This window comes from Ursus arctos, unplaced genomic scaffold, assembly GCF_023065955.2.
Source record: "Ursus arctos isolate Adak ecotype North America unplaced genomic scaffold, UrsArc2.0 scaffold_1, whole genome shotgun sequence".
NCBI classification, from domain to species: domain Eukaryota; kingdom Metazoa; phylum Chordata; class Mammalia; order Carnivora; family Ursidae; genus Ursus; species Ursus arctos.
This window is the reverse complement of record NW_026622763.1, coordinates 5237471-5253186: the sequence shown is the minus strand read 5'-3', so window position 1 is coordinate 5253186 and position 15716 is coordinate 5237471. Positions and strand designations below refer to the sequence as shown.

Sequence of the window (15716 nt, the reverse complement as noted above, 5' to 3'; positions counted from 1 at the left end):
TCTGATGTGAAGGGTGCTCTACCTGATGGTGGTTTGGGGTGTTTGGGGTGGTTCTCCAGCTGTCCCTATAGGTGTTTCCTGGACAATTGTGTGCAAAGGAAAAAGGGGCAGATCCAGGAGGCAGATCACTGTGCCACCCAGAGAGGGTGACTTGGGAGGGAATAATCACCGGCAGGGCAATGGTGGCACCCATGACAACAGCTGACTTCCCACAAATACTTTCTTGGAGTCTGCACTCTACATGCATGATCTCAGCTCACCCACCTGACCCTGGGAGGCTAGAGTTACTGTATGAAGAAACCGAGACCCAGACGGATTTGGTAACTTGCCCAAGGTCACACTGCTAGTAAGAACAAGACAGGTCTATGTGACCCTGGAATCCACACTCTTGACCACCCTGCCCCCAAGATGTGCTCTTTCCCTGGCTGGAAAGGGCAGGGGTGCAAAGTAGTGGTGACAGGCTGTCATGACCTACGTGGGATGGATATGATGAATGGACAGGCAGCTGTGGGTGGCAGGCTGAGACGGTCTCGTCACACTGTCAGTGAGCTGCCCGTGCTGAGACAGTGGCCGCTCATGCCAGAAGCTGCAGACACCCATGCTCATGCTCCTCCCTGTCCTACTCATCTCCTCTAGTCCCAAAATGACACTGGCTGACTGTGCTGTACACCCTGCAGCTGCATGTCTTATGGAAAACCAGAAATCCCTGAGGGGGTGACCACTCCCATACAGCGAGGTCAGCTTGATGGTGCTCCATTCCCAGGCTGAGTGTGCAGCAGGAGACCATCCTCTCCAAACAGAGCCTAGAGGGGGAGATGCTGGAGGGCCACTCTATACCCCAGCCCCCACCCAGAGCTTGCTGCATGACCTAGCAGGAGGACCAAGGGGGACACTCTCACCAGCGTCATCACACTTATTCCTCACAACAACCCTTGAGATGGATCTTATACTCCCAGGTCTGATTGTCCATCTCTTTTAAGATCACCTCCTTTAGGAAAGCTGGGGATGGGAGAAGTTTCTCACTGACTCCTGTCCTCTTGTCTAAGGGAAAAGTACCCCAAAAGGAAGCCCTACAGGCCTCTGCTTCTTTTTAGAATGCAAATCATCAACCACTTACCCACACTTGGGGAAACTACAGTCCCTGCCCATAGAGCCCCACCTCCTTCCCCAGCTGTCCACTCTCCCCAAGTCTGATATGCACGTTAGGGACTCTGGCTGGAGAGGTCAGGGTGGAGCTCAGCACTCAAGCCCAATCTTTAGGCTCCCTCTACCAAGGCCAGTTTGAGATAGGCCTCAATTCCTCTTTATTCTTTTGGGTATGAGTAAAAACCTCTCTCTCTTTCTCTCTCTCTGTATCTCCCTCTCTCTCACACACACACACCCTCCCCAAGAGCAGCAGTCTGTACAGAACACACTAGTAGACCAAAAATCAAATCCAATTGGCAGTTGTCAACTTTTAAAATTTGAATTTCACACTAAAATCCTGATTTTCAATTTTTTTCCAAACACTGACTATAAGGTCCTCCTAAGCCCACATTTGAGGGTGCAATGGCAGCCAGAGCTAAGGACCTTGCAGCCAGGGTAGCTTTCCCAGGCGGTACTACCCACTTTTTCATACACCTGCCAGGCCCCAGATAGGCCCTGAGTTCTTAGTTCTAACCTAAAGCAATAGGAAGACAAAGTCACTTTCTTAACTTAAGTGACACTTAAGTGACAAAGTCACTTGCCCCAAACACACAGAGCTTCTCATTGTGGAGTTAGTGCATTGAATTATAATGCAAGGCCTCTTCTTACCTTTTATATACTCTCCCACCTTTCCCACTTTCAAACTATGTCCCCTCTAGGCCCCCAGGCACAGACACCATGAATGCCAGAGGCTCTTCATGTCTGAGAGCTCTGCTGAGAAGGCCAGTTCAACCCTGAAATGAGGCACCATCTTGCATCCTAGTCTGTGGCAGGGAAGGCGGTATAGCCATTGTGTCAATCACAGCCACCTTCTAGAAGAGGCCACTGGGGCCCTGAGAAGTCCTTAGTGGAGCCTCATCCAGTCACCACAACAGCATTGGGCCAGGGAAGATGGAGTCAGGCTCCTACAAATTTGGGGGACTTTTTGCTTATTGCACCCCACCCCACCCTCACCCTGTTGGTTTACTCCCAAAGAGCCACCTGATATAAGGATTCAGTGGGTGGATGGGCTGGCAGCTCACAGAGAGTGCTCTATTCGGTGGGGCACAGCTCTACTGCAACCTTCCTTGCATACCAGCCTCAGTGCACACAGAAATACTCATTCACGAGCCACATCACCTAGATCTTGGGGCTCCTGCAGTGCCAGCATTTGGGCAACCTCACCTTGTCTGGGCTGCTCCAGACCCAGGATTCTCCATCCATCAAACCCAGAGCCTTCCCATCATGTCCCAGCTGCCAGGGACTTAGCAGCTATGGAGAGCAGGTAGGTGGCAGAGCTGGGGCAAATGCCTCTTGTCCAACCCCAGGGCCCATGCTTATCCCACTTCCCCAGACAACTGACAGAAGATACAGGGAAACTCCCGGAAACAGTTGTCAGAGTCTATTTGAATCAGAAGAAGGAAGGTGGATATAAAGCAAGCATTTAAATGACTTTTAAAACAGTGTTCAATCAAGACCTAACTTGAGTTCTGTAAGGATTCAAGGAAGGATGAGGTCAGAGGGCTAAGGTAGTTGGGAACCACCTCAGGTAAGCATGGGGACCTGAGATGGACAGTAGAGGGTGGAAAGGTGAGCAGGCCAGTGGATGTTGTGAGGGCATTTGGGGCACAGGAGAAACACGTTCTTACAGCACATCCTGCCCTGAGGTGGTAGCCCAACATGGTCTTTCCATCCACAGGTCCACATCTTCACCACAACGGTTGAAGTAAGCCAAGAGATACCCAAGTAATAGCCACACAGAGGGCTCTGCTTGCATGTCCATGGCCAAGGCTTGTCACGTGTGTGTTTTACCCTAATGATCATCTGCGTTCGGGCAAATGGGAATCAGTAATAACTGTGCTTGAATTTGTACCATTTTGTTGGAATCCTTCATCAGGGGCTCTCTTTCAGTGAAGGCCCTCGGAGATTCATTGCTGTGATTCAGTTCTATGCGCTGAGTGACCGTCTGCCTAAGCAGCATCTGAGGCAGCACATCATTCCTCCAGCCTAGTGGAGCACACACGTGAGAACAAATTACACTGCAGTGTGATCCGTGGTAAGGTAAAAAGCCTCCCCTAAAAACTAAGTTTTATCTGAGCAAGCTCTTTCATGGCCGCAAAAGGATCTCATCAGAGGAGCCACAGGCAAACAGGGACAGATAGATCAGAAAAAAGAATGAAGAATAAGTATTTTCGGAGGCAATTGCTAATTCCATTTTAAAGATAGACTTTCATCTGATTAATTATATAAGAAAACAGAAGACAATAGATTCACTTAACTTGAATTTTGTTTAAATACTTAGACTGGCATAAGATTTAATGAGGCCCCTTTTTAAGGAGTATTTAAAATTATAATTTTTGTTAAAAGAACATTTGTTGAGGTCCAATAAATCTGTTGCATACGCATGTGATTTTTTTTTAATAAATTAAATCTCCCTTCAGTAGCTCAAAACTACCACTGGCAATAACTGTCTGATTACAGCTTTAATGGTACTGTAATGGGGCCAGTCCATAGAGACTGCATGAGGCAGTTTACAGTTAACAGCATCGCCTGTAGTTGAGAAAGTTGATCAAGAGAGGAGAATGTTTATTAACCCTATAATTGAAAAAAACAAGTCACATTCCATCTTCATTTAAGGAAAATGGTCCTATTAGGATATGTATGTGAACCCATGACCCCATCATCCTTTTCCTTCCTCATTCTCTCTGAACAGCTTCTAGGGTCTCAGACTGGAGCCTTGAGAAGTCATGTGAAAATCCAAAAGAGAAAGAGGATTGTTCCAGGCACAAGGGCTTTAGTTCTCTCTGGGATCTTACTTTGTGGGTCTCTCCAGTTATTGTTCCCACTCAGCCAAGAAAATAGGCCAGTGCCCTGGCTATTCTTTATCACCTATGCTCACATGGAAGAAGGTATATCAGTTAACTATTCCTGAATAACAAACCACTCCAAAATAATACTCCATCATTGCTCACATATCTGCTGGTTAGTTGCGATAAGTGGCTGATGGGATGGGTTTGGTTGGGTTTGACTTCTCCATGTGGGTTGGGCTCAGGTCTGCTCCAAGAAGGCACAGGAGCTACCAAGTGGAAGCTCCTGGCATGGAAATGACAAAAAGACAAACCCAACACCACAAGCACATTTCACACCTTTGCTCCTTTTTCATCAGCTAACATGCCATTGATTAATGCTAGCCCCATGGCCAAGCTCAACATACACCCACAGAGCTGGAAAATATATTCTGTCTCTAGCAGGAGAGGGAGAGGAGTAAACATTTGCTGAATAATAACTGAAACTGTCACAGTCTGCCTTATCAATTCCTTTGCCTATTCCAAGACACCCCAAAAGCCTCCCCCAATCATAATATCAGGCTGCAGGTCCAGGATCTCGTGACTACATCACATCTACATGTCTTCTCTTCCTCCAGAGACCAAGGACTACAAGAGGTCCACAGAAATTTGAAATACTACTAGGGAAATAATGGCAGGGCTTCGACCCTGCTAGTAGGGACTGTCTTTTGATTAGGCCCTGGATTTGCTCCCTGGGAATAGATCTCCTTTCATTATTTTTTACAACTCTTGGATCCACACTGGGAAGGTCCTTCCTTTTCCGTTATCCTCCATGGTATAACGTGTTTAGGGCTTGGGAGAAGATTTCCCCATTACATCCCTGAACTGCATCTCAGCCTGCTACCTGCCTGCAGGAAGCTGAGAACCCAGAGGTCCTTTACATCTTGAAAAACCTCCACCTCTTGTAGGCCAGGTTGGCCTTACTTTTGCCAATAAAGCTCTTTCAAAGCATGTAGATTTTCTGTGTATTTCACTCTGGTTACTTTCATATGGGTTACCAATAACCATACCCACGAACTTATTTTTTTCCTGAGGCATGCCTTGTGTTCCAGACTTTGTAAGTGAAGTATCGGGCTTCTGTGAAACCACGCTCTCTTAATCATTCTAGAGTCCTTTGTCTGGCTAAGTGCCTCCTTAATGACTGTAGAAATGTTAACAAGGCGGTAGCTTACTTTGAGAACACGTTCCTGACTGGAGAGCCTGAAAATGAGCAATAGTTTTATTTGCAAACCCAGAAAGCCCAAGAATTTATGGCCTCTCTACATTCCCCCTCACTTGCTGAAAAGACCAACCAATCTTTCCTGAGCTTATCCCTTCCCTATAGCAGCCTATCAAGGGCAGCTCACCATAGCTGGATATACAATGATGAGCATCCTCGGGACATCTCGGTGGTTCAGTCAGTTAAGCCTCTTCCGTGGGCTCAGGTCATGATCCCAGGGTCCTGGGATCCAGCCCGTATTGGGCTTCCTGCTCAGTGGGGAGTCTGCTCCTCCCTCTCCCACTCCCCCTGTTTGTGCTCTGTCTCTCTCTCTCTCTCTCTCACTATCTCTCTCTCTCTCAGATAAATTAATAATCTTAAAAAAAAGATGAGTATCCTTCTATACTCTGCTCTGAAGAACTGCTCTTGAGGAGCTTCCAGTGTGGCAGAGACAATTACAGTATGCAATGATGCAAACAAAGACAGGTGAGCATGGGGGTTGGTGGAGGCACAGAGCAGAGTGGCACAGTTGACCCAGACAAAGGAGGTGACACCAAAGTTGGATCTTCGTAGATGAGCAAGAGTCAGTCTGCTGAAGGGGACAGGGAAGGGAAAGGCACAGCATATGCAAAGATGTAGCAGCTAGGAAAGACATGGGACATTCAGAGAAGCAGTCAGCAAGTTTAAGTCAATGCAGTAAACACTCACGCAGGACCAGACCACACCTGAACTACAGGAGGATGGAGAAGTCAGCCTTTGCCTCAAGGAACCCACGGGGCAACTGGGGAGGGTAATGAAGGGATCATAACAGAGAGAAGCACAAGGGTAGCTTGAGTCCAGAAAAGGGATGACCAGCCAAGCCTGACATTGTAGACCCAGGCCAAGGTCAATTCCTCACAAGAAGTCACACATCAGCTAAGTCATGGAGGAAGTATAGAAGTTACCTAAGCAGAATGAGGGCAGGAAAGGCATTCCAGTCTGTCGAAATAGCATGGACAAATGTCTGGAGGTATGGCCCTGCATGGTGTGGCAGAGAGGTTCAATGCATAGGTCCACTGTAGGTATGAACAAATGGCATGTGTGTGAATGTGTAGGTGTGTGTGACTGTGTGTCTGTGCATGTTTGCAAACGCATGTGTGTCTGTGTGTGTTGTCATCTTTCTGTATGAGTGTATGTATGTGTCTCTCTGTGTGAGTGGACCTGTGAGTTGCATATGTGTACATTGGACAGAAGTAAGCAAGACCAGGTCAAGCCCTGGAGACTGTACTCTGTCTACCAGCCAACAGGGATACATTCAGGACCTCATTAAGAAGTATGCTCCCTTTATACACACAAGCCAGCAGGAGAAAAGGACCAGGACAGGGATGATAGGAGGTTCTAACTGGCATCAGTAGGTACTGCCCCCAGATGTTAAGATGCTGGCAGATATGTTTCCTAAATCACAACTTAATGAAGAAAAATGCCCCTTTCCTAGGAATGTATGACTAGCCCTGCCTGAGCCCTCAGCTCTGAACACAAAGCAACTGGAGTTTACTTTCCCATCAAAACTTAGGGCTCTTGGGTCTAGTGTAAAATAACCACATCACTGATTGCACTGCAAGGAGGTAATCAAATCTCTCTGTGAGAAAAACAATAACAACAACAACAACAGCACTCAGACTCCAAAGTTTTCTCTGGAAGAATATCCCAGATGCAAGGGCTACTGAACCAACCATGAAAGGTGCCTGGCCTCCCTTGTCTGGGGTCTCAGGCTCCAGTATTCCTGGCACTGGCACCCCCATCCATGAGAGAGATTCCATCCTCCTTTCACATCAAGCTGGGCTTGGTTTTCCAAAGCAGAGCTGGGAGTGGCTGGATGCTTGAGAGGATGCTAAATCCTAAGGGGGGGGTCAGTGGGGAAATAAGCAGACAGAGCAAAGTGCACAGAAACAGCTCGACTCTCAAAAGTGGGCTAGGATCCTGGCAATGAAGCAAAGCTTTGAGCTGGCAGGCAGCACTTCACAACACACGCCAATACCATCCTGCAACCCTGTGGGAAAAACCTCCCCTCACCCCAGGAGTGGGCAAGACTTCCTGCCACAATGGCTGTGCCCCTCTTAAATCTCAGGTCCAAGAATAAGCTCCAAGAATAGACATCATCCCATTGCCCTATCATGACTAGGATTCACTCCTGCAAGAGGCAGCAATCGGGGAAGAGGGGTATGGAGAATATGTGAAAACATTGGGCACAGGGCTTTCTCTTGACATTTCAGAATGATATTGAAGATGACAGCTCAGCCCCTTCAACCATGGATGGGTTAGGATAATCCATGGAGATGGGAGGCTGGGCACTCAGGAAACCCTGACATTAGGGCAAAATGATGCAAAGGGCCTCAGGAAGACTTCTCTGAAAAATCCCCCAGACCTGTCTCCATTCAAGCTCCATCACTCACCAGTGGCTCACATTGGGCTAGTTAGACCATTTTCTCATCCAGAAAATCAGGACTACTTTATCCAGCTCATGAAGTTATTGTCAGGAGTAAATGAGAGAATTCTATGAATGTTTCTAATAAAGGGACCTGCACACAGTGGGTCTGGCTGAAAAATAGATCGTACCCTTTGTACAAACTCCATTCATTGTTAGATTGGGAAACACTTTCTAGATGGTCATATGATCCACCCTGTGTCACCTGGCTTATAAATGGCAAATATGGAATTTGAAGGCAGGTACATCTGCCACCCAAGCACAACTTCTTTTCCATCTCTAGAAGGAACTTAAGCACAGTAGGCAAGAGTTACTAACTGTTAATTCCATCTGATTCCCGGGAGAAAGAAAAACCACCATATAGTGTCAGGAAATCTAAGTCATAGATAGAGGATTTTCCCAGGAGGCCGCCTTAACTCCATGAACTGTTTCAAAGATTAAATGAGATAATGGATAAAAGTGCCTGCCATAGAGTGGAAGGTCAATAAATGATAGCTATTATTATGTTCTGATGGCTTAGGGTCACTTCTCTTGTCCTGTAAGAATTCTCGATGGTGCACAAACTAGGTGGCTTAAAACAACACAAATTTAATATCTCACAGTTTCTGTGGTTCCTGAGTTGAGGCATGGATTAGGTGGGTCCTCTGCTCAAGGCTTCACAAAGCTGCAATCAAGGCATTGCAATCAAGCCACCTGAGGCTCAGGGTCTTCTTCCAGCTCACTGGCAGAATTCTGTTCCTTGCTGCTATGGGACTGAGGCCATTGGGTCCTAGAAGCTCTGCCATTCCCTGCCACATGCCCCACTCCACACACAGCAGCTTGTTTCTTCAAGAACAATAGGAGAGTGCTGCCCCTTCTATCTCTGACCCTCTTTTGAAGGACTCACCTGACTGAGCCAGGCCCACCTGAAGTAATCTTCCTTTTGATTACATCTGTGAAATACCTTCACTTTTGCTTTACAGTATAATCTGAAAATGGGAGTGAAACCATAGCCACAGGTCCCACCCACAGTCGAAAGGAAGGACTTCTACATGGGCATGACCCATCAGGGATCATCTTAGAATTCTGTCACCTCCTGTCCTTATCTGAATGGAACACAAAATCTCCTGACAGAAGAATGAAACTCTAGTAGTGTGCCTTGGTCAGCGTCCCTAGAACAACTAACTTCCTTTTAGGATTTCCCAAATAAATGGTATTTTATATCCAGAATGGTTTTCTTTGGTAACTGGGTTCTCCCTGAAACATGAAGCTGGCTAACACAAATCATAATACTATACTGTGAATTTAGGCAAAATGGCACATTTGAGAAGTGAGAGTATTGGTTGGCTTTTAGCTCTATCTTCTAAATGTGCTCCCGTGCTGGGGCAGTCCTGCCCTGGAAAGCCTGACCATTCACCATCATAAGAGTCCAGATATACCCATGTTAGCCTGTTGGATAGAGAGGGTCCAGACCTCACTGATGCAGGAGGAAAGCAGATTTTCAGAGCTAGGAATATTTCTGGAGCCTCCTCCCACCTCCACATGAGCAGCTGCCCCCAACAGGGCTTCCCTTGCCTCCACCATCCTCCCACCTACTAGTTTTCATTTATTCTGGACTGCGGCTCACAGTGGGCATCATTAATGCCCATTACAGTGAGGAGCCCTCTGACAAGTGGAATAGACTTAATTTTTAGCTTTAGTGTGAGGAAGAAAGAAAATCATTAATGTTAAAAGTTCTTAATGAAGTAGAACATACATTTTGCATCCACTCACAGTCACCCTCAGTAATACATGGATGAATATTTATACAAATAAATATTTTCTTTCCTGCATCATCTTAAATACACTTCACCAGGGCCAATAAGCCAGCCCACACTTAGAGAGGTCTGGTCAAGCATCAGGCCAAGGCCCTGAGTAGGTGAGGATTTACCAGGTTCCTGACTGTATCTGGGCCTTCATCTCCAACCTCATTGCATCCTCACATTTGCCTTGTTGAGGATCATTAGCCCACATTTTTGGATGTGTTACCAAGCTCATGGGGGCTAAGGAAGTAACCCAGTGTATCACCATTGGGATTCCAACACAGATCTGCCTGTCTCCACACCCCCTTCTCCTTCCTCTCCATATCACCCTGCTATAAACACATATTCCAGTCCTTAAGTCTGGTTAGGTTCTGTTTCAGTGGAGTTTTGCAATGTCCACTTTTATGAAAAAGGACTCATGGTCCAGCTGCAAACATGTCTGCATACAGCCTGGGCTGATGGTTAATAAATGAACTTGAGCCTTGTATGTTAATACCAGGAAAGGAAGAAGTGAAAGGAAGAAGGAAGAGTACAAATCTCAAACTCTCTCAGGTGTGCCTGAGAGCCATCAAAATGCAGTTCCTCTGCAGATTGGGACTCTTAGGTTCAGGTGCTGCCCCACTGGGAGACATTGCCACTGGCCAACCCAGCATCCAGGGTGATCAAACATCCAGGTTTGCCTGGGACAGAGGACATTCCCAGAATGCAGGACTTTCAGTGCTAAAACCAAGAAGGTGCTAGCAGATTAGGACAAGTTGCTCACCCTGCCAGCGTCTGTTCCTCTTCACTCTCCCCAATAGCACCCAGAGTTCCATTGGGTATCCACCTCTCCCACATACAACTCCTGGGTTGTCTCCTGTTTGCCTCAGTCATTAGTTCAAAGTGGGGCATAAGACCTTATCAGTTTCAACCAGGGGGAATCCGAGGCTTCAGGCATACCATACTGCGACAGCAGTACTCTCTCCCCCACTGCACCTTGTTGGGTAAGGATGTGATGTCTGAAGCAGAGGCAGCCATACTGCTACCATGACGCTGAGACCACAAGCAGCAAGAATGGAGAGATAAATAAGAACTGGGTCCCTGATGACCTGGAGGCTCACTCAACCTTGACCCTGCCCTATCTGAGCCTCTTTCCTCATAAGGATCACAAATCCTCTTTACTCTAAGCTTGTTTGGCCCTGGATTCCCTTTTCTTGTAACTGAAAGCATCCTAAGCGGTGGTCCTTCAAGTGCAGCCCCTGCCCAGCAGCACCACTGGGTCCAGACCTGAATAACAAACTCAAGGGGTATAGCCCATCCATCTGGTTTTATAGACCTTTCCATTATTTTGCTGCCTAATAAAATTGGAGATCCAGAAACCCAGAAACCCACATGTTTAGCTGGTGGCTCAGGGGATTCTGCTATGACTCAGGAGCTACACCCTAGGAAACCCTAGGGTGCAAGGACAGATGTGCATTAAGCCTTCCGAGACAGGTCTGCATACCCCAGGTGTCTGCCACTATGACAATAGTGGCTACTGTCCTCTCAGATCCAAACATTACTATTATGAACAGGACTCCATGCCCATTCTCCTGGCACTCCTCCCAGAGCTAGCCCAGGGCCTCAGTTCTCAGCTGCTCCTGTTCTAGAAGTTTGGAAGGTGGCTGTAACTCATGAGGCACCTCCCTGTTCCCACCCAGGTCTCCCTAGTGAATGAGTCATCTTCACCTGCTCACACAGCATCTCAAAGGGGCCACCCAAAGCTTGTCTCTTCACGCAGTGGTGTAACCTTTCCTTTCCCTGCCCTGCTCAGGTCAGAGCTGAGAACAGCAAACAATCATTTCCCCTCATCAGTGGTTCTTAACTTTGCACCCTCAGCATCACTCAGAGAACTGAGAGAACACAGGCTTCTGGCCCCAACCCACGACTTTTGAATTTCAGCTGAGGCCTGAGAATGTGTGTTTCTCACAAACTCCCAGGTGATGGTAAATTTTCTCTGGAGGGGTGCCTGGGTGGCACAGCGGTTGAGTGTCTGCCTTTGGCTCAGGGCGTGATCCCGGCGATCTGGGATCGAGCCCCACATCGGGCTCCTCTGCTATGAGCCTGCTTCTTCCTCTCCCACTCCCCCTGCTTGTGTTCCCTCTCTCGCTGGCTGTCTCTATCTCTGTCAAATAAATAAATAAAATCTTTAAAAAAAAAATTTCTCTGGAAATCATATCATCTTCCCTTGAGGAGAGAAAACCCTAGGAACCATGATTGTGTTCCTCCCCTAGGTCTGGACAGAACAGAGATGCATCTAACAGCCCAGCCCTGTCTCTTTCAGCCAGTCTCAGAGCAGAGCTAAGTAAATGGCAGATGGAATCAGCACATTTTTGACATGACTCTAAATGGAATATTATTTAGCAAATAAAATGGCAAAGTGCTCTGCCCGTTTTATTCAATAAAAATCAAAGACTTATAGAATTATGTACGCCTAGGTGCATTCTTAATTAAATCACATATTTATATGGGAAAATTCTTACAAATCTCAACTTATAATGCTAACAGACACCACTGCTATATATCAGAATTTCATGTAATTTACTTTCTGGCTATGCACTTTTTTCCTACAATCACTGCGTGTCATATAGATGGAGGCAACAAAGTGTAGTTCTTACAAGTGCACACTCTGCAGTTGAACTCTCGGGGTTCCACCACCTGACTGTGTGAGGAAGTAGTTGACATTCTCTGTCCTTTGGCTTCCTCATCTGTGAATGAGGCTATAACAGCATCTACTCCACAAGGCTGTGATGGGGATGAAATGAGAGGAACACTTGGCACAGGACCTGGGGCACAGAATTGTTCCATAGTGTTATATTTGTAAGTAGTACTCAAAGCTGGGGGCAAATAGTGTTATCCTCTCTGGATATCACTCACATATAATCATAAGAATGGTACCTAGCTACCCCAGGCATCCAATAAATATGCAAAATAAAGAAGAAATGAAGAAATGACTAAGCCACCCAACTGGGGAAGCTGCTTCATGAAGGCTGACAGCTCACACCTGTGGCCAGTCCTCGTCCCTCTATCCTGTACCTAGACAGCCGGCCCCACACCAGCACTTCCCTAAGGCTTGGTATCTAGGTCCTGAATGATCTCAGCCCTGGCCCCAGTTTCCAGAATCAGCCACCAGAGAGAAGAGGGCACTTGGTGTCAACCTCGCATCTGGTCTGCTCTGGACTTAGGGTCCCCGCATGACTAACTGGGCCCCAGCCACATCCTGCTCTACCCTCTCTCCTCTCTAACCATGCCCCACTTCCCCGCCAGCCCCCAGGTCCCACATCTGCCTGTGGGTTTCTGTTACAAATTAACACTGTTATTTATTGGGCACCTACCACATGCCAGCCCAAGACTGGCCTCTTTATATATATTATGGAATTCTAGTTCACACAAGAAATGTGTGAGATAAGGAGGGTGTTTAAATGGAAATTATGTATTACATGTCAACTCTAAACCAGATTTCCCAAAATGTACCTCAAGCAGTAACACAAAAAAATAACAAGTTAGGAGGCAAAATGCTTAATATATTGCGTTCTAATCACTAAACAATATGATTATTAACAAATATTTGCCTTTGTCAGCAATAAGGCCTCTCAGCATCAGCAAAAATTAAAATATACATTCAGTTTTTTTTGACATTCGTCGATCTTCAAAAGTCTACAGGACACACTGATCATGAATCAATTTATTTGGAATGTAACTCATGGCTTTTTCCTCTCATGGTTTTGCTTTAATCAAGCTATAATTTATATACAAGGGACAGCATGAATCTTGAGCTTTTCACATGGTATATGCCCCCACAGTAAGATAGAGAACATCCCAGTACTCAATAAGTCTCCTGTGCCCTTCTCAGTCAGTACCCCCACCTCCAGAAGGAACCTGCTATAGACAGAATTGTGTTCCCCTAAAATTCCTACATTGAAGCCCTAACTGCAAGTATGACTGTATTTGGACATAGGGCCTTTACAGAAGTAATTAAAGTTAGAGGAGGTCGTAAGGGTGGGAACCTCATGATGGGCTTAGTGCCTTTTGAAAAGACACCAGAGGGCATGCTGTCTCCCTTGCTCTCTGCCATGGGAAGACGCAGTGAGAAGATGGGCAACCACCTACAAGCCTGGAAGAGAGCCCTCATCAGAACCCAGCCATGCCGGCACCCGGATCTCAGACTTCCAGCCTCCAGAGCTGTGAGAAATAAATTTCTGTTGTTTAAACTACGCAGTCTATAGCACTTCACTGTGGCAGCCCAAACTAAGACAGAAGCTCAATCTTGACATCAATTACCATAGGCCAGCTTGAACCCTCTCCACCCGTATGGAGATTTGGCCTTAGCTGATGAGGTGGTGGAGCCTGCAGAGATGTGACAACTCATCAGATTGTCTCTTTCCTGTCAGGTGGGGGCCTGTGACCCTTGATGATGGGAGCTTGGAGCTAATGGAGAAGCCAGATGGCTTTGGGAAAGAATAGTTGAAGGAGCACTGCTTCCCCTGCATCACTCAGAAGCTTCTGTCTCCACATTCCATCTGTTCCAACTCAAGTCCAAAGGGATGCCTACAGCTTTCTTAAGGATGGTCTTACAGATTTGCTTTATTTTTAGACAATTTCTCACTTTCTTTCTCCCGTGGCCAGTCCTATCAGCACAAGAGGGGTGTGTGGGAGGAGGGCAGCTATAATAAATCCTTAATTAGTTGTGAAATCAGTCCCAGAAATATGACAGGATTTATTTGGCCAGGAAACAGAATTCTAGGTCTCCACACTAGAGGTTTGTTATTTTTAATTTGAAGTTGAGAGAAGAAACTTAAGGTAAGGACCACAGTAAATTCCAACTCACTTCTTCCTCAATTTTATAGCAGTAGAAGCTTGGAAAACTTAAGAACAGCCACCTGATTAAGTACTTTTACCAGGTATTTCCACTCCCTTTTATGCTGTGAGTCAACAAAACAAAGCCGTCCTACAGGGTATGGAGCCCTGAGCTTAGGCTTATGATGCAAGGCATAGCTCAGGCGCCTCACCAGCCTACTGTGTGATCTTGGGTATTCCTTCCACTACAGACCTTGGTCTGTTCCCAAGGATAGGGATAGTTTGCTTCATTCACTTAAATTTGTTGAGATACATCTGGTGTCCAGCACAGTGTTGGGGTCTGAGGACTCAGAAATGAACTGATCATGCATCTTGCCAATGACCCACAGTGTGCAGAGGTATGTGGCAGTGGTGGCACATGGAAGGGGCACTAACACAGACAGGAGTTCAGGAAGTATCCACAGAGGTGTGGTCCCTGAGCTGAGTATTTCAAGGGAAGTAGGAGCCAGCAGGTTGGGAGTAGATGGGAACTCAAGCAAAGGGAGTACAGGCAATTGCACAGAGGGGCAATGGTCATAGACGGAGTGAGAGAGACAGGTGAGGGCCAGGTCACAGGAATTTGCATGAAATGTTAAGGTGCTTGGAATATGTCTCAGAAGGCTCAATGAAAGTTCCAGAATAGCTCAGTGCAGAGGTGTGATACAGTCTGATTTGCAGTTTAGTAAAATGAAGTTGAGGTGCTAGAGAATGAGGAGTCAGTAATGACCCCTCCATTTCTTATATTACCAAGAAAAAAATATGAGCTGAGTAGCAGATGGGGCAGGGTGAGGTGGAGATGACGAGCTTGGTTCAGGGCATGTTGACACTGTGACTTCTGTGAGACATCCACACAGAGCCATCCTAGACATGACTGTATGTACAATTACAAAACCCAGGAGAGAGAGCTCTGAACTGCACATACAGTTCTGGCAGCCATCAGCATAAAGTGTGTATAAGCTGTTACACAATGTTATCAGCCAGATCACCGAGATGTCCAGTTTCATGTCCTTGGGCCCTTTTCTCCCCACTTCCTCTATCATCCAAGAACCCCAGTGACCCATTCAGATGAAAAGAGAAACAGTCCACTTCATGGACTACACAGCAAGAGCCCTAGAAGGCTGGGTCTGCTGCAGAAAAGATTATTCTCCCCATGTGCATGGACCAGACATAGCTCTGGGCTACAGAGATGGCACAGCAGCCTGTAACAAAGCTATGTGTCCCCAAATCAACATAATCTTCTAGGGAGGGAAGTGCACCTGACCATCCCTTGCTTCCATGCCAAGCTCAGCTCCAGCAGCCCCTGATCTGGACACTCAACCTACTCTTTCAGCCATGCTCTTCCAAAGCTCCCCTGTGTCAGAGCTCACTCAGACACCCACCATTCCTGAAATGCACACCAGCATCCCTCC

The 15716-nt window shown here is 46.7% G+C and overlaps 1 protein-coding gene across 1 annotated transcript in view; it reads left to right on the top strand.

Moving 5' to 3' along the window:
• Positions 1-13935, top strand: part of TEX51 (testis expressed 51) — a 34707-nt gene extending 20772 nt beyond the window's left edge. The window contains exon 8 of the mRNA XM_057316873.1: positions 13863-13935. Coding sequence (XP_057172856.1) covers positions 13863-13935 — 73 coding nt within the window. The remainder of the gene's footprint in view (positions 1-13862) is intronic.
• The last annotated feature ends 1781 nt before the right edge of the window (positions 13936-15716 follow it).